Source organism: Erinaceus europaeus, chromosome 16 (assembly GCF_950295315.1).
Source record: "Erinaceus europaeus chromosome 16, mEriEur2.1, whole genome shotgun sequence".
Lineage (NCBI taxonomy): Eukaryota > Metazoa > Chordata > Mammalia > Eulipotyphla > Erinaceidae > Erinaceus > Erinaceus europaeus.
The window spans coordinates 19,078,017-19,100,096 of record NC_080177.1 but is presented as its reverse complement, the minus strand read 5'-3'; the positions used below and the strand labels follow the sequence as shown (position 1 = coordinate 19,100,096).

Here is a 22,080-nt window from a genome sequence, read left to right as displayed (position 1 = left end):
GATCAAATTACCATCCTGCTGTAAGTTATTGTCCTGTTAGAGCTACATCTTTGAAACATTGGAATCCCTTTTACAAAAGAAAAAAAAAGAGCACCATGTGTCTGGTTCTTTCTCCCTACCTTCCTCTCTCTTATCTTTTCTCCTGTCTGTTGTTGAGGTGGTCTGGTGTCGGGCTGCACCGCGGAGAAGAGAGCGGACGTCCAGAGCAAAGGGGTACACAGATCTTTATTATAGGATGGGGGGGGAGGTTTGCTTCAGACCACGTGGAGCCAGCCAGCAATGGCCGACCACGGGGGAGAGCAGGGAGCGAGACCTCAGAGAGGGAGAGCCGAGAGCCCAGAGAGAGAGAGGGGAGGGGTGAGGGGGCTTTTTATTGGGCGACAACCAGGGGTGACGTGTAGGGCCAGGATTGGTTGAAAGGGGGCACTCTAGGATTTAGCGGGGCATAGAAAAACCTGGGGGCGGAGCCAGGATTGGTTGAAAGGGGGCACTCTAGGATTTAGCGGAGCATAGAAAAACCTGGGGGCGGAGACTGCATCAGAATAAGTCCTCAGCAACATCTCCTCCTATCCCTTTATATCTAAATGGACACAGTAAAGAAAAATGGAGCAGGCTTAAATGTTTTAGAGGAATGCCATGCTCGGGTGGGAAGATGTAGGACTTTCTGTGGAGGAGGGAAGGCTTAAATGGCTGCCAACCTTGTGAGATTTATGCGTCCTCCTGTGCTCAACCCCTCTTTATAGAGAGAGACTTACCTGGAGAGACTCATCTTATAGGTTTAAGCGCAGCCTGCTCAACCATCTCTTCACAATATCTCTACATCTTTTCTATCTTTCTACCTAGTAATAGCATAAGATATACAAAGTCTATAAAAGACTATCATGGGGCAGAAACCTTTTGGGCATAAGCCTACATGACATAACAAAATAGGAAGGGACACGAAGGGGAGAAGTAAAAGCCAGTGTGGTGTGAAGGGAAGGATTGGTGTGTAAAGGAGCATTCCCTGTTTGGGTGGGGAAAGGGGCAAGGGTACATAATGAGGGGGAGGCGGGAGGCATGACCCACCAAACAGAGGGGCTATTTGGCATTGTATAGTCCTCAAGGCAACAGTCTGTAAAGTCTATGAATTACTCAGGATCAGTCTATGAAAAACCAGCAACGTGAAGGGAAGGAAGCTGCGGTAAAATTGTCTAAAGTGTCCAAAGGGTATACCAGCAAGTCTGATAGAAGTCTCAGTCCAAAGTAGGCGACTAGGGGGAGAAATGGCAGGGGATGAAATGCTGCATGAGGAAGGTCAGCCTCTGGAATTCTGCTTTTCTGTAGATTGTGAGCTGGAACCGCCAAAACGTGACAGGTCAAAGCAAAAGCAGGAAAGGCAGACAGGCAGTAAAAAGGTTCTGTCCTTGGAGTCTGCGAATCAGATTCTTCAGATCGCGTTGAGTGACACCTAGGGTTTCGGGGGGTGTGCCACGGTAGTCGTGCCATCTCGTGAGTGACGTCAGGGTGTGCAGGGGTTCAGATGGTTTTTCCGGGATTCCTGTGAAAGAAACACAAACAATTTGCTTCTCGTGGTTAGCAGGGCATCTGATTTGAATGCTTTATAGAAGAAGAGGTTTGGTGCCTTGACCAACTGAGTATTGGGGGATGTATCTTTCCTATTCATTTATGATTACATTTTATATTATTTGTCATGGTAGTCAGCCGTTTATCTGGAAGGTCCTGGGTGATTCATGGGGAAAAAGACCTTATCTTTTAACAAAGACTCTAAGGTGTAGGGAAGCGGGAACTATCTTATCCCTTTTTTTTTTTTTTTTTTTTTGTATCTTGTATCTTGCCTTTTGTTGCCCTAGTTGTTCTTGTTGTAATTATATTGTTGTTATTGCTGATATTGTGGTTGTTGGATAGAACAGAGAGAAATGGAGAGAGGAGGGAAAGACAGAGGGAGATAAAGATACCTGTAGACCTGCTTCACCACCTGTGAAGTGATTCCCCTGCAGGTGAGGAGCCGGGGGCTCAAACTGGGATCCTCAAGCCAGTTCTTGCTAAACTCGCTGCGCCACCACCCGATTCCCAGGAACTATCTTTTAACATAAACTCTATGGCCATGCCAATAGCAACCTTGAGGGCACATGTGGCTCCCCACATGTCCCCCTGTCTTATATCATGTTTTGATGTTTGGCGGACTTTGTTTTGTGGCAGGGTGGACTGTGCCTGTCTTAGGTTGGGGATCAGCCTTCCGTCTTACCCGTCATTGGAACACCTGGTCATTTTTGCCCAGTAGTACCAGATGCCCTGTCTTAGGTTGACTGGATAGCGCTAGTTTCCTCTTACCCGTCATTGGCTAGCCAGCCCTCTACATGGTGGACGTTCTGATGGAGGGGGGCAAATCCTCCACAGCAACTCAATATTCTGCCATGTCCAGCCTATGATAGTGACTTTGTATAGGTTGCATCTTTATGGCATCAATCTGTTGCTGCAAAAGGCCATGAGCTTGTTAAGAATTATAGGACTGTGGTCCGGGAGGTGATGCAGTGACTAAAGCCTTGGACTCTTAAGCATGAGGTCCTGAGTTCGATCCCTGGCAGCACATGTACCAGAGTGAGTCTGGTTCTTTCTCTCTTTCTCATTAATAAATAAATTTAAAATGTTGAAAAAAAAAAAGAATTATAGGATCTATTGTGAGCAGAAGAAGTAAAACAAGCTAGGGTCCCACAACTAAGGGTATACAGGTAAGGAAGGGGGAATGTATCCATTGATATGAAGAGGTAGGAGCATATCTCAAGTCTAAGGGAAGCAGTCAGTGAATGTGATGTCCAGGGGAACAGCCATTTGTCTTTGGGGGTAGTAAAGGATGTCCGTGGCATGGGTGATGTTATAAAGAGAAACATCTTTAAATTGTTGGCTGACAAAGGCAGGCCTATGGTGGCAAGACAAGATACACCAGTTAAGTTTACAAGAATATGTGAATGTTGCTAATTCACATAGGTTGGATATGGAGGAACTTCTTACAGTTTAATACCTTAACGTATGAACAGACAATTCCTCATATGAAGGCTTGATAGCTGTAATCACTTACTTGTGAAAAACAATAAAACTTGTAACAAGTTAGAGGTTTACTATAATTGACTTTGGACTATAAGCAGACTCAGGTTACTTAGAGAGTTAATGCATGTTAGTAACAATGGTTTTAACATTTAGAGTACTTCTGAGCAGATGGGTCATACAAAAAATTTTTGGTCATTCAGCACACTCACTCACAAAACACAACTGGCCATTCATAACATAAGACATTCAGGGAAGGGGTAGGAGAGAGGGCTCTGTGAGCCAACTTTTGTAGGTTCTGCCATGCCATATTATGGATCCTGGGATGTATCCTGCATCTGGTCCTCTTGTGTTATTTCTTGTTCTTCAGGAATAACAGCGCCATCCTGCGGGTATTGTCGGACATGGCGGGCAGGAACCCAGACAGGTTTAGAGAAATTTTGAGGGAAAATGCATGCGAAACCCCTTCCCATGGTCAATAATGGGTCAGGCCCTTTCCAAACTTTATCGAGTGGGTCTCTCCATTTGACCTTAATAGATGGGAGGGTAGATGGTGTTTGCCAGTGAAGAATAATAGGGGGTAAGGCTGAGTTATTGTAAATATTAAAGAGATTTAACGTAGTTAAGGCTTTTGCTAGCTGGATATTTGGGGGATATGTTCCTCCTTTATCTTTATTTAGTTGAGCCTTCAGAGTTTGATGGGCCCTCTCGACAATGCCTTGTCCCTGTGGATTGTAGGGAATGCCCGTGGTATGAGTAATATTCCAGAGGGAACAAAAATCTTTAAATTGTTTACTTGTAAACATAGGTGCATTGTCTGTTTTCAAAAATAATGGGACCCCCATAACGGCAAAACAAGAGAGCATATGGCTTACAAGCTTTTTAGCACTTTCTCCTGTCTGAGCTGTAGCCCACATAAATTTAGAAAAGGTATCAATTGAGACAAACACATATTTTTGTTTGCCAAAGTTTGGTATGTGGGTGACATCAATTTGCCAAATAGCATTAGCTTTTAAACCTCGGGGATTAACCCCAAGGGTCTGGATAGCAGGTGTCTTTATGAGACTTGCACAAGAAGAGCATGTAGCGAGGATATGTTTTAACTGTGATACAGGAACATCAGGGAATCGAGCTTGAAGGCCTTTAAGATTAACATGGGTTAGAGAGTGAAAATTAGCAGGATCAGAGACAGAGACTGGGAAAGTTCCTGTGGAGGCAAGGCGGTCAACTGCGGCATTCCCTTCGGACAGGGAACCAGGAAGAGGGCTGTGGGAGCGAAGGTGTTGAATATACAGTGGTTGGGTTCGAGAACAGAGCATAGAGGCGATTTGAATCAAGAGAGGGGAAAGTGGGTTGTCATCAATTTTCACATACGAACGAGCAAGCCATGGAAGTAAGTTAACAGTATACACACTGTCAGAAAAAAGGTTGAAGGATTCTGGTACAGCTTTTAGTGCAAGAAAAACAGCATAAAGTTCTTTGTACTGAGGGGAATTATCAGGAAGCTCAGTAAAGAGAGGTTTAGGAGATTGTTTGTCTGGGTAATATATAAGGGCAGCAGCTCCCCTTTTTCCGCCATCAGTAAAGATTGTAGGAGCAGAGGGAATGGGATCCCGAGAGAAAAGTTTAGGTGCTAGTAGAGGCAGAAGAGGTAAAGAAGCTATCAATTTATTAGAAGGAAAATGGTTATCTATTTGTCCTGGAAACCCCACGAAGCTTATGGCAAAGCGGGAATGATGGCGTATAAGCCACTCTGTATCTGTGAGAGAAAAGGGCAGAATGATTAAATCCGGTTCTTTCCCTAAGACCTGCACAGACCTATTTCTCCCTTGGCGAACCATGAATGCTAACGCATCTATCTCAGTGAGGAGTCTTGGAGCTCCTCCTACTGGCGTGTGAAGCCATTCGAGAACCCCATGGTCTTGCCACAGTGCCCCTACTACTGTGGGGGTGGAGTTGAAGATTAGAAGGTTTACCGGAGAGGAGGGGGAGAATCGAACAAGGTGCATGTCCTGGAGGGCCTGGTTAACCCTTTCCAGTGCCAAGGAGGCCTCAGGAGTTAACTTACGTTTTGAAGAGGGCTGTTTGTTTCCTTTCAACAGGTCAAACAGTGGTTGGAGGCAGCTTGTGGGCAGATAGAGATACTGCCTAAGCCAATTTAAATTTCCTAGAAAACTTTGTAAAGAAGCAAGAGTAAGGTTAGAAGGGAAGGTAACATTAGGTTTTAAGGGATGAATTTGCGTTAGAGAAATCTCTGAACCTAGGAAGGATATTGGAGGGATTAGCTGTATCTTCTCAGGGGCTACATTAAGGCCGCTTTTCTTTAATGCAGGAATGAGAAAATCACGTAAGGCATAGAGATCTGTATCTGATTTTCCCCATATTAAAATATCATCTGTATAATGAAAAATATTAAGGCCCTTATGAATATATGGGACAAGGGCAGATTTAACAGCCTCCTGACAAATCGTAGGACTATTGGCCATACCCTGGGGCAGCACCACCCATTCAAATCTATCAGCGGGGCTGGCATTATTAATAGACGGAACAGAGAAGGCAAAACGTTTACAATCTCGCGGATGCAAGGGGATAGAGAAAAAACAATCTTGTATATCAATAGCTATGATTGGAATTCCCGTGGGAATTGCAGAAGCAAGAGGCAAACCCCTTTGGGGGGAGCCCCAGACCTGCATGGTTTTATTTACTGCACGAAGATCTTGAAGGAGGCGCCATTTTCCCGAGCGCTTTTTAATCACAAAGACAGGAGTATACCATGGGCTTCGAGAATGACGAATGTGTCCCAAGGACAACTGCTCTCGGACGAGCTCTTTTAAAATTTTTAGCTTATCCCTAGGTAAAGGCCACTGTTCCACCCAGACAGGCTCATTAGAAAGCCAGCTTAAGCGGGGTGTTTGGCTACGAACAGTGGCATTTAGTATTGGGGGTGCTGAATAGACCTGGTATCGCGGGAATGAGTTTTACGCTCTGCAGAGGCGTCTGTGGATATCCTAACATTAAGACATTCCAGAAGATCCCTGCCCAGTAAGTTGGTGCTAATATTAGCTACCAAAGGGCGGAAGTGTCCAGTAGAACCTTCTGGGTCTTCCCACATAAGCGAGTCTCGTGTGTAAAATGCTCTCGTCATCCCTCCTATTCCATGTAAACTGGGTCCAGGGATGGGTTTCAATCTTGGGGAATCTCTTCTTGCCTTAAAATCGTCTTTGCTGCCCCCGTGTCAATCAAAAATTTAAAAAGGAATGTTGCCTATCTTTACTGTCATAGAAGGGTGACCTTGTTCTATAACAGGAGTGGTCCACAAAATCTCAGGCCCCGAATTTGTACTATTTAGGGGCGAACCATCTTTATGAAATTGGGACCAACAATCTCTCTTCCAATGAAACCCCTTACGACATTTTGGACAAACAGTACGTGGTCTCTGGCTCCCTGACAGAAAGCGGGGTTGCTCTGGCTGGAGGCGTGGTTTCCCTGACTGGAGGCGTGGTCGCAACTTATCAGGACATTGGTTACGCCAATGTCCTTGGCGACCGCACTGAAAGCAGGCCCCGTTTTGCTTACGTGGGGCAACTGCATAGACCTGCGTCGTAGCGGGTGTCCCATAATTGCCTGATGTAAGTTCCTGTGTCACTAGAATCCAATTATCTGGGTGTAGGTGTTTAAGATTAGGGCATACCTGACGGAATCGTGGTGTCATGCCTTCCCAGACAATAGAGCGCAGGAGTAGTGTACGGACGTCAGGATTATAAACCTTTCTCTCTAAGCTTCTCTTCACCCTTGAGATGAAGCTCGCCAATGACTCATCAGAGCCTTGGTGAAAAGAGTTAATGGGAGCTGATGGATCTACATCAGGTGTGGTCACCTTTTCCCATGCTTGTGTTGCACAGATGCGTACCTGTTCAAAATAACCAGTTGGAAACCTGGCTTCTGCCTGCTGAGCTCCAGATTCATAAGCTCCTGCTCCAAACAAAGCATCAAAATTCCATTCTACCTGTTTGTTACTATTTTCCTGCGATTGCCTAGAGCACTCATCGCGGAAACATGCCTGCCACTGAAGATAGAGTGGGTCTGGGAGTGCAGCACGAGCCAGTTCTTTCCGGTCTTGTGGTATATTTAAATGCTGGTAAAAGCTTCTCAAAACGGATTTGGTCCATGGAGAGTGCATACCGTCCTCCCTGACTGCTTGCCTGAGCGTTCCAAGTTCTTTCGAGGAATATGGCTGCCACGGCTGAGGGTTTTGTTTAGAAGGGGCCAAGTTTACCGGGAATGTGTGGATTTGGTCCGATGGCACGGGAGAGGGAGCTACAGAAGTGGAAAGTTCAGTAGAAACTGCTGTAGTGGCTGCAGGGGAAACTAAACGCCTATCTACGGGGACGGAGCTCCCGGGGTGGACTGCACATGGTTTAAAATCCTTAAGTGCTCAAAAAATATCCTTTAGCTCTCGTATCTCAGTCACTAGGTCCCTTAATGGTGACGTATCAGCAGGGGGCGGGGTCAGGGACGAGGAAGCCTCAGGCGGAGCTGAAACCGCGGCAGCAGGGGCCGGGGGTGGGGTCAGGAAAACGGAAGCTGCAGGCAGAGCTGAAACCGCGGCGGCAGGGGCCGGGGGCGGAGCTGAAACCAGAACGGCAGGGGGAGGGGCCAGAGAAGCAGAAGGAACTGAACACGTGTCTGCCACAGAAGGGACCGAACACTTGTCTGCAGAAGGAGCCGAACACGTGTCTGTGGGGACAGCTGGGGGAGGGGTCAAAGGAGCGGCAAAACACGTGTCTTCAGGGGCAGTGGGGGGAGGGGTCATGGAAGCGGAAGCTGCCGCAGGAGAAACCGAACACGTGTCCCCGGAGGCAGTGGTTTGGGGGCTGACTGCAGATTGCTTAGGGTGTTTAAGTCCTAAGCAAATATCCTTTAACTCCTGTATCTCAGCCTCAAGGTCACTTAACCTTTTGGCAGGAGGCCTTGTACATATCCTGAAAATAGTAAATATAGCCATGAGAACCCATGGTGTAGCAAAAATTAAAGCGTCTCTGAGATCGAAAGCCTGTCCCAAGAGAGAAGGATAGAATGTCTGGGACACCTCCTCATAAAACGGAAAAAATCCCATGGTGGAGGGAAACGCGGGGCCACAGAAGCGGGCGGATTCCACTTACCTGTGTCTGGGCGGTTTCGGAGACCTCAGGCCGGGCGTGGTGTGGGTACGGAACACGATGGGCGCCAGATGTTGTTGAGGTGGTCTGGTGTCGGGCTGCACCGCGGAGAAGAGAGCGGACGTCCAGAGCAAAGGGGTACACAGATCTTTATTATAGGATGGGGGGGAGGTTTGCTTCAGACCACGTGGAGCCAGCCAGCAATGGCCGACCACGGGGGGAGAGCAGGGAGCGAGACCTCAGAGAGGGAGAGCCGAGAGCCCAGAGAGAGAGAGGGGAGGGGTGAGGGGGCTTTTTATTGGGCGACAACCAGGGGTGACGTGTAGGGCCAGGATTGGTTGAAAGGGGGCACTCGTTGAGCAGGCTGCGCTTAAACCTATAAGATGAGTCTCTCCAGGTAAGTCTCTCTCTATAAAGAGGGGTTGAGCACAGGAGGACGCATAAATCTCACAAGGTTGGCAGCCATTTAAGCCTTCCCTCCTCCACAGAAAGTCCTACATCTTCCCACCCGAGCATGGCATTCCTCTAAAACATTTAAGCCTGCTCCATTTTTCTTTACTGTGTCCATTTAGATATAAAGGAATAGGAGGAGATGTTGCTGAGGACTTATTCTGATGCAGTCTCCGCCCCCAGGTTTTTCTATGCTCCGCTAAATCCTAGAGTGCCCCCTTTCAACCAATCCTGGCCCTACACGTCACCCCTGGTTGTCGCCCAATAAAAAGCCCCCTCACCCCTCCCCTCTCTCTCTCTGGGCTCTCGGCTCTCCCTCTCTGAGGTCTCGCTCCCTGCTCTCCCCCCGTGGTCGGCCATTGCTGGCTGGCTCCACGTGGTCTGAAGCAAACCTCCCCCCCCATCCTATAATAAAGATCTGTGTACCCCTTTGCTCTGGACGTCTGCTCTCTTCTCCGCGGTGCAGCCCGACACCAGACCGCCTCAACAACACCTGTCCCTCTCATTAATAAGTAAATAAAATATTAAAGAAAGAAAGTAAGCACAAGTCACCTTTTCCTGTAAAGATTTGTTCAGGCAATCCTGGGTTCATGTCACAAATAAACATTGCATTTTGAAGAACAAGTCAGTCATAGGCTTGGTGTGGAAATACTGAGAAATACTGTCCTGTTTAAAACTAATGTTTTTGTTTCCAGGGAAATCTTCCTCCAGGATATAAAATCACTCTAATTGATATAGGACTTGTTATTGAATATCTCATGGGAGGAACTTACAGATGCACCTACACTCGGAAACGCTTTCGATTAATATATAACAGTCTTGGTGGAAATAACCGGGTATGTAATATTGGGCGAAGTAATGTACTTTATTTTTAATGATTTCTTAAAAGACTTTTTTGGGCCCATTTTTTATTTGTGTTTAATAGTGTCTTCAAGATTGTGAGATTACATGTTGTAGTTCCACACCATGCCCACCACCAGTGTTCTGTGCCCCACCCTCCCAAGAATAACCACCATAGTTCTCACAATGTCCTAGCAGTAGTTTATTTACTCCTAGTTTGTTGCTGTTATTATTGTAATTTCATGTGTTCAGTTCTCTAGATTCTAAGTATGAATGAAACCATCTTTTACCTCTTTACCTCCAGTTCCATCCATTTTAATCCCAAAAAACACTATATCATCTTTTTAATTGCAGAGTACTATTCCATTGTACTTTAAAATTAACTCCTATACTTTATAAGTTAAAAATTCCTCATTAACATGGTGAAAGTAACATTTCCTTTAAAATGCAACAATATCACCTAAGAGTATATAGAAGTATATAGTAATTAAAGTAATAAACTGTTTATTACTTCATGCACACACACAAACTGATTTGTGGATCTTTATAACCTTTCAGCATATGTCTGTGAAAATTAATGGATTTTCATTTTCAGAGATCTGGCCGAAATACCTCCACTAGCACTCCTCAACTGCGAAAGAGCCATGAATCTTTTGGCAACAGAGCAGATAAAAAGGAAAAAATGAGACATAATCATTTCATTAAAACAGCCCAGCCCTACCGACCAAAGGTACATTTCTTTTAAGTATTACCTTTCCAGAGTTTTAGATCACAAGCATGTGTATGTGTTTTAATTACATAGTATCATGAAATATTAAACTTCATTTTAGTTACAGTGAGCTTGGGTTCATCTTCCCCATAAAGATATTCATTGTGAGTTGATAATTCTATTCAGGTCTTTGTATTTTTGGAAAATCCTGTTTCTTTTTGAAGTAAACTTTGTTTGCAAGGCTAATCATAATTTAGAAGTATCATTGTTGGGCAGAGGTAGATAGTATAATGGTTATGGGAAGAGACTCATGCCTGACTTCCCTTCATATATTCTCACTCAAAAGTTTTCTTCCACTGACCCCCCCATCCCACGCACACAGGGACTAGCTGGTGCTCAGCGGCTGCATGTTAAATTCACCTCTCTTGGCAGCTGTTTTTCCACCCCACCCCACCCTACCTGGTTTTAAAATCTATTTTATTTGATAGGACAAAGAGAAATTGAGAATGGAGGGAGGGAGAGATAGAGAAGGAGAGGAAGAAAGAAAGACCATTACACCTTCTTCACCACTTGTGAAGCATCCCCCTGGGAAGTGGGGAGTGGTGCCTTGAACCCTGATGTTTGCTCCACCAGGTACACCACCTCCTGGCCCTCCCATTCAGCATATTTCAGCGAGCATCCCTAAGCCTTTTTTAAAAAAAAACAAACAAAAAAAACATCAGAAATACTTAGCAAGTTTAATTATAATTGTTATAAAGTTGAACTTTTTTTTAAAATTTTTTATTTAAGAAAGGATTAATGAACAAAACCATAAGGTAGGAGGGGTACAACTCCACACAATTCCCACCACCCAATCTCCATAACCCACCCCCTCCCATGATAGCTTTCCCATTCTCTAGCCCTCTGGGAGCATGGACCCAGGGTCATTGAGGGTTGTAGAAGGTCTGGCTTCTGTAATTGCTTCCCCACTGAACATGGGCGTTGACTGGTCAGTCCATACTCCCAGTCTGCCTCTCTCTTTCCCTAGTAAGGTGTGTCTCTGGGGAAGCTGAGCTCCAGGACACATTGGTGGGGTCTTCAATCCAGGGAAGCCTGGCCAGCATCCTGGTGGCATCTGGAACCATTTCCAGAAGATGTGATCAGAGCTCAAGCCGCTAGCAGCTTCTCAGTCCGCCATCTTCCAGGAACCCCCCTAAAGTTGAACTTCTAAAGCATCTTTACTGAAACATTTTGACTTGAAGCATGCTTTATATGCCCCACATTAAATTAAAAATGGAAAAATGCCAGTACTTGGATTTCTGCTCCCTGTATTCTACTTGCAGTTAATAGTACCTTTAACTCTACTAGAATAAAAAAAATCTAACAATAAGGGCAATAAAATGGGGAAAATGGCCCCCAGGAGCAGTGGCTTCATAGGCACTGAGCCCCGGCAATAACCCTAGAGGCAAAAAAAAAAAAATCTTTAACAACAAAAAAAAATTAATTTTTTTATTATCTTTATTCCTTTATTGGATAGAGACAGCCAGGAACTGAAAGGGGAGAGGGACGAGGGAGAGGGAGGAAGAGACACCTGCAGCGTTGCTCCACCATTTGCAAAGCTTTCCCTCCCATAGGTGGGGACTAGGAGCTCGAACCCAGGTCCTTGCACATTGTAACATTTGTGCTCAACTAAGTGTGCCACCACCTAGCCTTACCAAAAAAAAAAAAATTTTTTTTTTGAGAATGCAATGCTTCCTGTCATACTGGAGATGAGCACATTTTCCACATATGCAGTGTGCTAGTTGGATGTCTTTTTTGACATAATTGTTACACATTGATATCAATAGTACACATATTGGTATCTTCAGAAAGGTCAACTAGCTAGGCTTCCAGCACAGCACCAGTAGCTACACTCTGGAAGCACAGATCTATCTTGCACAGTCTCTCATACCAGACATGGGAAAGTGAGTTTACGAGTCAGAATTACAGTAGACTTCTGATAACATCTAGTTTCATGAAGTACCACAGTACCAGGCCTGTAGTGGTAAGGTTTCTTCACACCTCCACTGGAGGGCAGTCTTGTTAGTGTACTAGATATGGTAGAGAGACCTCCGCACTAACTCCTTCCTTTGGCTGGAGCTTGGTGAGCCGGAGTGAGGGCTAGTATTAAAGCACAGCTACATGACTCTGGATCATAGTTTTGATGTCAACTTAAGGAAGCTGTTTGTTTATATACCTCTGTTGAATCTGGGCTTTTATTCAGTTGCTGTCGCACAGTGCAGATAATTTCCTCTATCTTCTCATTGTGTTTGACATTTTGTTAGGACCCCAGTATGGAACAGAAGTTAGAAATTGCAAGTTTTCAACAGGTTGCTATGGTTTTTTTCACTCTAGGGAGTGTTTGTGCTGTGATTGCTCTAATTCTGGCAGGGCAGATTTTGCCTGGCTGTGAGTTGGGAATTCCCTCCCACAGTGTCTGCTATTGTTGAAACTGAATTCTAGTATGACTGCATCCACTAGAGTTCCTATAGCAAACTTCTGAGGTTGTGACTTGCCTTCTCCCTCATTATGGCTCATTTTCCTTTCTCATATTACTGTAGAATTGTAGAAATATGATCTGGATGCTAAAAATTTGGCATAGCCTGGTTACCCCACTTACCAGACCAGAGTGTAGTACCATATAGAAATTTTTAAAAATATTATTATAGGATAGAGACAGAGAGAAATTGAAGAGGGTGGGGGAGATAGAGAAAGAGAGATACCTACAGTCCTGTTTGACCACTGGTGAAGCTTTCCCCCTACAGGTGGGGAACAGGGGTTTGAACCAGTCCTTGTGCACTATAATGTGAGCACTTGACCAGGTGCCCCACCACCTGGCCCCTTTGTAGAACTCTTCTGCTTGTTCTTTTTTGTTGTTGTTTGATGTTTGCTGAGGGAGGGACAGTTGCTTTTTATTTCTTTTGGAGAATCCATTTCTCTGTTTTCTTTTTTCTGTATATATATATTTTTTATCTTTTGCTATAGAAAAATCTGTTTTTATGTTTTGCCATATATTATTGTTGCTTTGCTGTCAATGCTTGGAGGCATATGTTAGTATTTTGTGAGAGAAAGGCCAGATCCCTGATCCCACACATGCACAACTGTGGCCTCACACATTCTAGTCTTGCACTCTACCAACCATCTGTCTACTCAACTGTGTCCTAACGTGTGCTTCATTAAAACTGTGTCATATCAGATGCAAGTTGAAATATTTAGGTTAAGTTCTATAAGTGGCACTTTACAAGATGAATTATGAGCTTTAATAATCATCAGGTGTATATTATCTGTGCTGTTTTAATTTGTGATTTGTAGACATTGAAGCATGGCATAGATTAATAATGCATGGCCTAGTCATAATGAGATTTATAGCTTGTGTTTTCCCTTGAAGATTGATACAACTATAGAAGAAGGAAAGAAAAAAAGAACCAAAGATGAAATTGTAGATATTGATGATCCAGAAACCAAGCGCTTTCCTTATCCACTTAATGAACTGTTAATCTGGGCGTGCCTTATGAAGAGACAGCTCATGGCCCGTTTTCTATGGCAGCATGGTGAAGAATCAATGGCGAAAGCATTAGTTGCATGTAAGATCTACCGGTCTATGGCATATGAAGCAAAGCAGAGTGACCTAGTAGATGATACTTCAGAAGAATTGAAACAGTATTCCAGGTAAGTTTTATTTTATCATCTAAAACTTTTTACACACACACCCCTTTGTTTTTTAAATAAGGTAGAGGGAAGTAAACCACAGCACTGAAGAGCTTCCTTGTGTTGTGATGGTAGTGGTGGTGGTGGTGGTGGGGTTTGAACTTCAGTTATGTACATGGCAAAGCAGCACACTACCCAGGTATTTTGCCAGCTGTGAAACACTTAAAAGAATCATTAAAAGGTACTAGAGATAAAAAATTTAAAAAAAAGAATGAATGAATGAAAAGAAAAAAATTAGGAGTAATATTGTTACATGTTCATGCAAAAAAAAAAGTGCGTATTGTTACAGTTTGCTATGCAAGAATAACCATTTCAATAAGAAAGAAGAAATACTGGAAGTCAAGGGTCACGTGGTGGTGCATCTGGTTGAGTGCATGTTACAGTGCCCAAGAATCTAGTTCAAGCCCCTAGTATCCACCTGCAAGGGGAAAGTTTCATAAGTGGTTAAGCAAAACTGCAGATGTCTCTCTTTGTCTTTTCCTCTCTCTCCTTCCTCTCAATTTCTGTTTACCAAATAAATGAAATACTAGAAATTGGTCTAGTAATTTCTTACAGTAGCATTTACATTAGGGAACTTTCTATTTGAAGTTGTAAAGAAATCATTTGAGCTCAGATGGAGTGGTTTATACAGTAAAACAGTACACAAGAAATTTACAGTTTATGTATCAGAATATAAAGCAGAAATTTTGGTTTGTAAGAAGTTTTATGAGAGAATGGAAACTCCTCTCTACCTCCTTGTCCCCTCTCAATTTCTCTGTCTCTATCCAATAATAAATGTATAAGAGAATATAAATTTCTACCACCTAATGGTCTGCTTGGAAGAAAATGATACTGAAAATAACTTAATGTACGCAAAAGTCATGTAATCATTTATTGAGGATTAAAGGTCCAGATTCATAATTAGGTTAGGCCTACTCATATTTGCATCTATTTTTTAAACCAGGACAAGGGGAAAGTGCTTTGGAGTTATCTTTTTAGTCTTTCTCTTAATGTGACATTTTTATATTTTATGATTTCTACATAGTAATAAATAACTGAAATCAGAGCCAGTGTTATTCTGATGCTTCACAGTTACGAAAAACACATTAAAACTCATTGTGCAGAAACATTAGAGAATAGAAAAAATACATTTAAGGATGAATAAAAACATAATGATTGGGAGTCGAGCAGTAGTACAGAGGGTTAAGTGCAGGTGGCACAAAGCTCAAGGACTGGTGTAAGGATCCTGGTTCGAGCCCCCAGCTCCCCACCTGCAGGGGAGTTGTTTCACAGGCAGTGAAGCAGGTCTGCAGATGTTTATCTTTCTCTCTCCTTCTCTGTCTTCCCCTCCTCTCTCCATTTCTCTCTGTCCTGTCTAGCAACAACCACATCAGTAACAACAACAATAATAACTACAACAGCAATAAAAAGACAACAAAGGCAACAAAAGGGAAAATAAATAAAATAATTTTTAAAAAATTTTAAATAATGATTTAAAAGTCTAATTTATTAATCTGAATATGTCTTGACTTTTATAGTGATTTTGGACAACTGGCGGTTGAATTACTAGAACAATCCTTCAGACAAGATGAAACCATGGCTATGAAATTGCTCACTTATGAGCTGAAAAACTGGAGTAATTCCACCTGCCTTAAGTTAGCAGTTTCCTCAAGACTTAGACCTTTTGTAGCCCACACCTGCACACAGATGTTATTATCTGATATGTGGATGGGAAGGCTGAATATGAGGAAAAATTCCTGGTACAAGGTATACCTTATAAAGAATTTCATACAAACTGTATGGATAGAAAGAATAGAGGAAATTAATCAGAATGTAAAGTAAAATGCCTTGATTTATATGGAATAGTAGTATTAACATTAGCTTTATGGTCTCCTCCCCCCTTCTTTACTCACGATCCTCTTCAGGTTTAGTTATAATGATTGTTGCCCCCTGAGAGAGCCATAAGTTTGAGGGCAGCAAATGGAAGTATTGCTAAATAACCAAGGGAAAAGTTGCTATAGTATGAAAGAATGAAACCCAAATTCTAAAATATAAATTCACTTATGTATTGATTTGTGACTTAAGTACTCTGAGGCATATTGAACATGTTTGTCATTAAGTTTAAGAATTTGAGTAAATTATTGACTGGTACTTGCTGCTTTATCATAAAATAATATCTATACTTTGGTTCATCACCCTGTGTCAAATAAGGTACTGATATAGAAAATGGGGCAAATCTGCTTCCCCAGAACCCCACCCCACCAGGGAACGAGAGAAATAGGCTGGGAGTATGGATCAACCTGCCAACATCCATGTTCGGCAGGGAAGCCAGACCTCCCACCTTCTGCATCCCATAATGACCCTGGGTCCATGCTCCCAGAGGGATAGAGAATAGGAAAGCTGGGAGTCAGGCGGTAGCACAGTGGGTTAAGTGCACGTGGCGCAAAGCTCAGGGACCAGCGTGAGGATCCTGGTTTGAGCTCCCAGCTCCCCACCTGCAGGGGAGTCGCTTCACGGGGTGAAGCAGGTCTGCAGGTGTCTTTCTCTCCCCCTCTCTGTCTTCCCCTCCTCTCTTGATTTCTCTCTGTCCTATCTAACGACGACAGCAGTGACAACAATAATAATAACAACAAGGGCAACAAAAGGGGAAAAAATAGCCTCCAGGAGCAATGGATTTGTAGTGCAGGCACAAGCGATAATCCTGGAGGCAAAAAATAAAAAGTTGGTTTATAATAATTAAATCACTTCTATACATTTAGTTTCCCCCCCTGCTACCAGGGACAAAGTGTCTATCCAGTAATCAGATTAGTTCTTTATATTGTTTTGATTTTATTCCTGAAGAACATTAATTTTAAATTATAAACACATATTTCTAAACATTTTTTAGGTTATATTAAGCATTTTAGTTCCACCTGCCATATTAATGCTGGAGTATAAAACTAAGGCTGAAATGTCCCATATCCCACAATCTCAAGATGCCCATCAAATGACAATGGAAGACAGTGAAAACAACTTTCAAAACATAACAGAAGATCTTCCCATGGTAAGATATAAACTTTTTAAACAAATAAAAAGTTGTTGTGAATAAATGTACAGTTAATGTCATTTTTCTTTTAGGAAGTGTTTAAAGAAGTAAGAATACTGGACAGTAATGAAGGAAAGAATGAAATGGAGATACAAATAAAATCAAAAAAACTTCCAATCACACGAAAGTTTTATGCCTTTTATCACGCTCCAATTGTAAAATTTTGGTTTAACACGGTATGTTCTTTTAGTTGTGTGAATGGGTTTTCTTTTTTAAAACTTGGGGAATCTTTGGTTCTGAATGCATATTTTGATATAAGGTAGGTTACTGAAAATCCATTTGCCATTTAAAAGTAGTGAGTTTGGGTCTTAGTCTATTTTTTTGAGGGGAGTAGGTGGGTAGGAGAGAATACAAAAAAAGCACCTACTCAACTTAAGACTCCAGGTCTCAAGATGGAAATCTGCCTTGGTATAAAGCAACTGTGCTGTCTCTTTGACTCAAATTTTGATTGTAATTAGAACTAGAAGTTTGTTAGATGTGTATGTGGTAACTGTGTACCTGCACACCTAGTTGAGCACACACATAGCAGTGCACAAGAACCTGGGTTCAGAGTCCCTGGTCACCACCTACAGGGAGAAAACATCCTAAGTGGTGAAGCAGGGCTACACGTCTCTCTCTCTTTCCCTCTGTCTCCCACTCCCCTCTCAGTTTATCTCTGCAATATCTCTATCCAACAATTAATAAATAAATAAAAACATAATAGTTACACAAAGAGACTTTCATGCCTATGGCTCCACAGTCCAAGTTAATTCCCTGCACCACCATAAGCCAGAGCTAAGCAGTGCTCTAGGGGAGAGCGAAGAGGAGAATCAGCACTGCTCAGTACTGGCATGAGACGGTGCCTCTCAGATGTGTAACTGGTGTTAGAATGATTAATTCCCCACCCTGAGTAAATGAGCTTTTGTGTCTCTTCCCAGAAAACTACGTTTTAAAAAATTTTGGTGGTTTTCATACTTACCATTTTGAGGATTTAAAAAAATAGCTTAATGGTCACCAGGCTGTGGCACAGCAGGTTAAGCGCACATGGCGTGAAGCGTGAGGACCGGCGCAGCGATCCTGGTTCAAGCTCCTGGCTCCCCATCTGTAGGGAGGTCACTTCACAGGCGGTGAAGCAGGTCTGCAGGTGTCTATCTTTCTCTCCCCCTCTGTCTTCCCGTCCTCTCTTGATTTCTCTCTGTGCTACCCAGCAATAACAACAGTACTACTAACAATGATAACAGCAGCGATACACAGCAAGGGCAACAAAAGAGGGAAAGGGGGTCGGGCGGTGGTGCAGTGGGTTAAGCACACATGGCGCAAAGTGCAAGGACTGGCGTAAGGATCCTAGTTCGAGCCCCCGGCTCCCCACCTGCAGGGGAGTCGCTTCACAGACAGTGGAGCAGGTCTGCGTGTGTCTATCTTTCTCTCCCCCTCTGTGTCTTCCCCATCTCTCTCCATTTCTCTCTGTCCTATCCAACAATGAACAACATCAACAGTGGTAATAATAATAACCACAATGAGGCTACAACAACAAGGACAACAAAAGGGGAAAAAAATGGCCTCCAGGAGTGGTGGATTCATGGTGCAGGCACCGAGCCCAGCAATAACCCTGGAGGGAAAAAAAAAAAAAAAAAAGGGAAATACAGCCTCCTGGAGTAGTGGGTTCATGGTGCAGGCACCAAGCCCCAGCGGTAACCCTGGAAGCAAATTAAAAAATTTTGCTTAACTATAAAAATGGCATTGGGGCTGCTGGTGATGCACCTGATTGAGCACACACATTACACTGCACAAGGACCTGGGTTCAAGCTCCTGGTCCCCACTTACAGGGGGAAGGCTTTATGAGTGGTGAAGCAGGGCTGCAGGTGTCTGTCTCTCTCCCTATTTCCCCCTACCGTCTCAATTTCTGGTTGTCTCTATCCAATAAATAAAGACAATAATAAAAATATTTTAAAAATAAAAGTAGCATTTTGCTTAGATGAGTATTTGAGAGGAAAAGCCATTGCTTTCTCACTCAGCCTGTGCCCATTAACATTTGCTCTTGTGAGGTTCTAAAAGAACAAAGTTCCAGAACATCATATTTATACTTGGAGACTACTTATATTTTGATTGATAAATACACTAAAGAAAAACCACGTAGAAAACACACTGATAGGACAGGGGTTGATAGCATAATGGTTATGCAGGGACTCATGCCTGAGCCTCTAAAGTCCCCTGCACCACCGTCAGCCAGAGTCGAGCAGTGCTCTGGGGGAAAAAAAAGAAAACACACAGATGGATGTTGATGATAGTCCCCAGGGACTCATTTAGTGTCATTTTGTCTTTGTTTAAAATTGTGTCATAGTCAACTTTATTTTGTAATAAATTTTATTTATATTGTATTTTTTCTTTTCAGTTGGCTTACTTAGGATTTCTGATGCTTTATACATTTGTGGTTCTTGTACAAATGGAACAGCTACCTTCAGTTCAAGAATGGATCGTTATCGCTTATATTTTTACATATGCTATTGAAAAGGTCCGTGAGGTATGTGTTTGGTTTTTTTTTTTTTTAATTTTTTATTTAAGAAAGGATTAGTGAACAAAAGCATAAGGTAGGAGGGGTACAACTCCACACAATTCCCAACACCCAATCCCCATAACCCACCCCCTCCCATGGTAGCTTTCCCATTCTCTATCCCTCTGGGAGCATGGACCCAGGGTCGTTGAGGGTTGCAGAAGGTAGAAGGTCTGGCTTCTGTAATTGCTTCCCCGCTGAACATGGGCGTTGACTGGTCGGTCCATACCCCCAGTCTGCCTCTCTCTTTATGTGTTTGGTTTTTTTCTAGCTATAGTTTACTGTATTCATAAAAAATGTTTCTCTTTGGGTATGTATAGTTCATACATTTGGTAAGTGATTTTTTTCCCTTTTGTTGCCCTTGTTTATCATCGTTGTAGTTATTGCTGTCGTTGTTGGATAGGACAGAGAAATGGAGAGAGATGGGGAAGACAGAGAGGCGGATAGAAAAATAGACACCTGCAGACTTGCTTCACCACCTGTGAAGCGACTCCCCTTGCAGGTGGGGAGCTGGGGGCTCAAACTGGGATCCTGATGCTGGTCCTTCTGTTTCGTGCCATGTGCACTTAACTGCTGCGCCACTGGCCAGGCTTCCTTGGTAGGTTATTTTATAGAAATGTGGAATATATTTTTTCTGTTTTAAAATCATTGAATGAGTAAGTTAAAAAAAAAATCACAGCAAGATTGGAACCAATGTGTTAATTTTGACTGCCATAATCACATGGATAATGATTTGTCTCAGTCAGATTTGCCATAGCCCATAGTATCTGCATTTTGAAATTAAAAATTTTAAGTCATTTCTTGGGAGTCAGGCGGTAGCGCAGCAGCTTAAGTGCAGATGGCACGAAGCACAAGGACCGGCATAAGGATCCCAGTTCAAGCCCCTGGCTCCCCACCTGCAGGGGAGTTGCTTCTCAGGCGGTTCTGAAGCAGGTATGCAGGTGTCTTTCTCTCCCCTTCTCTGTCTTCCCCTCCTCTCTCCATTTCTCTCTGTCCTATCCAACAACAACGGCAGCAATAAAAACAAGAACAACAACAACAATAAAACAACGAGGGCAACAAAAGGAAAAAAAATAGCCTTCAGGAGCAGTGGATTCATGGTTCAGGCACCACGCCCCAGCAATAACCCTGGAGGCAAAAAAAAATTAAGTCATTTCTTGTACTTTATTCCACCCAAGTACTAACCAGGCCTGACTCAGTTTAGCTTTTAAAATGTACTGACAACTACTTATTGTTTCATAACATGCTTAAATACTTCTGAATTGTTTCATTTCTCTGCTGTACATTTAGAGAATAAACGAAATTGCAAAAATAAATAGGAAGTTCTGTACTTCCACTTCATATAGTAATTACACAGTTTACATTCAGCTTTTATTTATGGAATCTGTCATTTTACCAGCATCCTTGAATACATTTTTTCTTTATTTCATTTTTAGTTAAGATTTTATTAATTATTCATTTCCTGGGAAGAGACAGAGAAATTGGGAGGGTAGTAATACAAGAGACACCTTCATGCTTGTAAAGCTTACCCCTTGAAGGTGAGGATCAGGGCTTTAACCTGGGTCCTTGTGCACTGTAATATGTACATTCAACCGAGTGGGAGCTTTCTTTCCTTCCCTCCCTTTTTAAAAGATTTTATTTATATATTGAGTAAGAAAGAAAGAACTAGACATCACTCTGGTACATGTGCTGCCGGGGATTGAACTCAGGACCTCATGCTTGAGAGTCCAATGCTTTTTCCACTGCACCACTCACCTACCTACCTCCCTTCCTTCCTTCCTTCCTTTCCTTAAAACACTATTGAGGGGAGTGATGACATACAGACTTGTCATATATTCAGATTATTATCTCTCCATGATAGGTGTAGTCTTCAGAGATAACAAAGATAAGAAATAACCTCTTTTTTTTTTACCTGAATTCTTTTGTTGATCAAACAGATCATTATCTGTCTTCATGAGATAATAAAAAAATACTTTGAAATTTGTACTATGATATAATAATTGAATGCTAGTGTGTTTTTAGTAATAAGAAATTGATTAAACATAGGGCTTTTTTGTTTTGTTTTTTTTTTACTTTTAGATTTTTATGTCTGAAGCTGGGAAGATAAGCCAGAAGATTAAAGTATGGTTTAGTGATTACTTCAATATCAGTGATACAATTGCCATAATTTCTTTCTTCGTTGGATTTGGACTAAGATTTGGAGCAAAATGGAACTTTGAGAATGCATATGATAATCATGTTTTTGTGGCTGGAAGATTAATTTACTGTCTTAACATAATATTTTGGTATGTGCGTTTGCTAGATTTTCTAGCTGTAAATCAACAGGCAGGACCTTATGTAATGATGATTGGAAAAATGGTAAGTTGAGAGCTGTCTACACTCATGGGCTTATTGATATATATTTTTTTTTCTTAAAATCTTAAGAACATGCTATTAACATTATGTTAATTGACTTAATGCTACTTTGTATTTTTTTAGATAATGTCATATAGTTCAAATCAGCCACCCCAAGATATTAGGATCTGAAGAAAATACTTGATGAGATACGATACATTTTAAC

The 22,080-nt window shown here is 42.5% G+C and overlaps 1 protein-coding gene across 1 annotated transcript in view; it reads left to right on the top strand.

Moving 5' to 3' along the window:
- TRPM7 (transient receptor potential cation channel subfamily M member 7) overlaps positions 1 to 22,080 on the top strand; it is a 118,487-nt gene that overhangs the window by 56,985 nt on the left and 39,422 nt on the right. The window contains exons 14-21 of the mRNA XM_060174658.1: positions 9,347 to 9,487; positions 10,087 to 10,221; positions 13,607 to 13,887; positions 15,444 to 15,672; positions 16,793 to 16,948; positions 17,023 to 17,166; positions 19,362 to 19,490; positions 21,600 to 21,878. Of these exons, the coding sequence (XP_060030641.1) occupies positions 9,347 to 9,487; positions 10,087 to 10,221; positions 13,607 to 13,887; positions 15,444 to 15,672; positions 16,793 to 16,948; positions 17,023 to 17,166; positions 19,362 to 19,490; positions 21,600 to 21,878 (1,494 nt within the window). The remainder of the gene's footprint in view (positions 1 to 9,346; positions 9,488 to 10,086; positions 10,222 to 13,606; positions 13,888 to 15,443; positions 15,673 to 16,792; positions 16,949 to 17,022; positions 17,167 to 19,361; positions 19,491 to 21,599; positions 21,879 to 22,080) is intronic.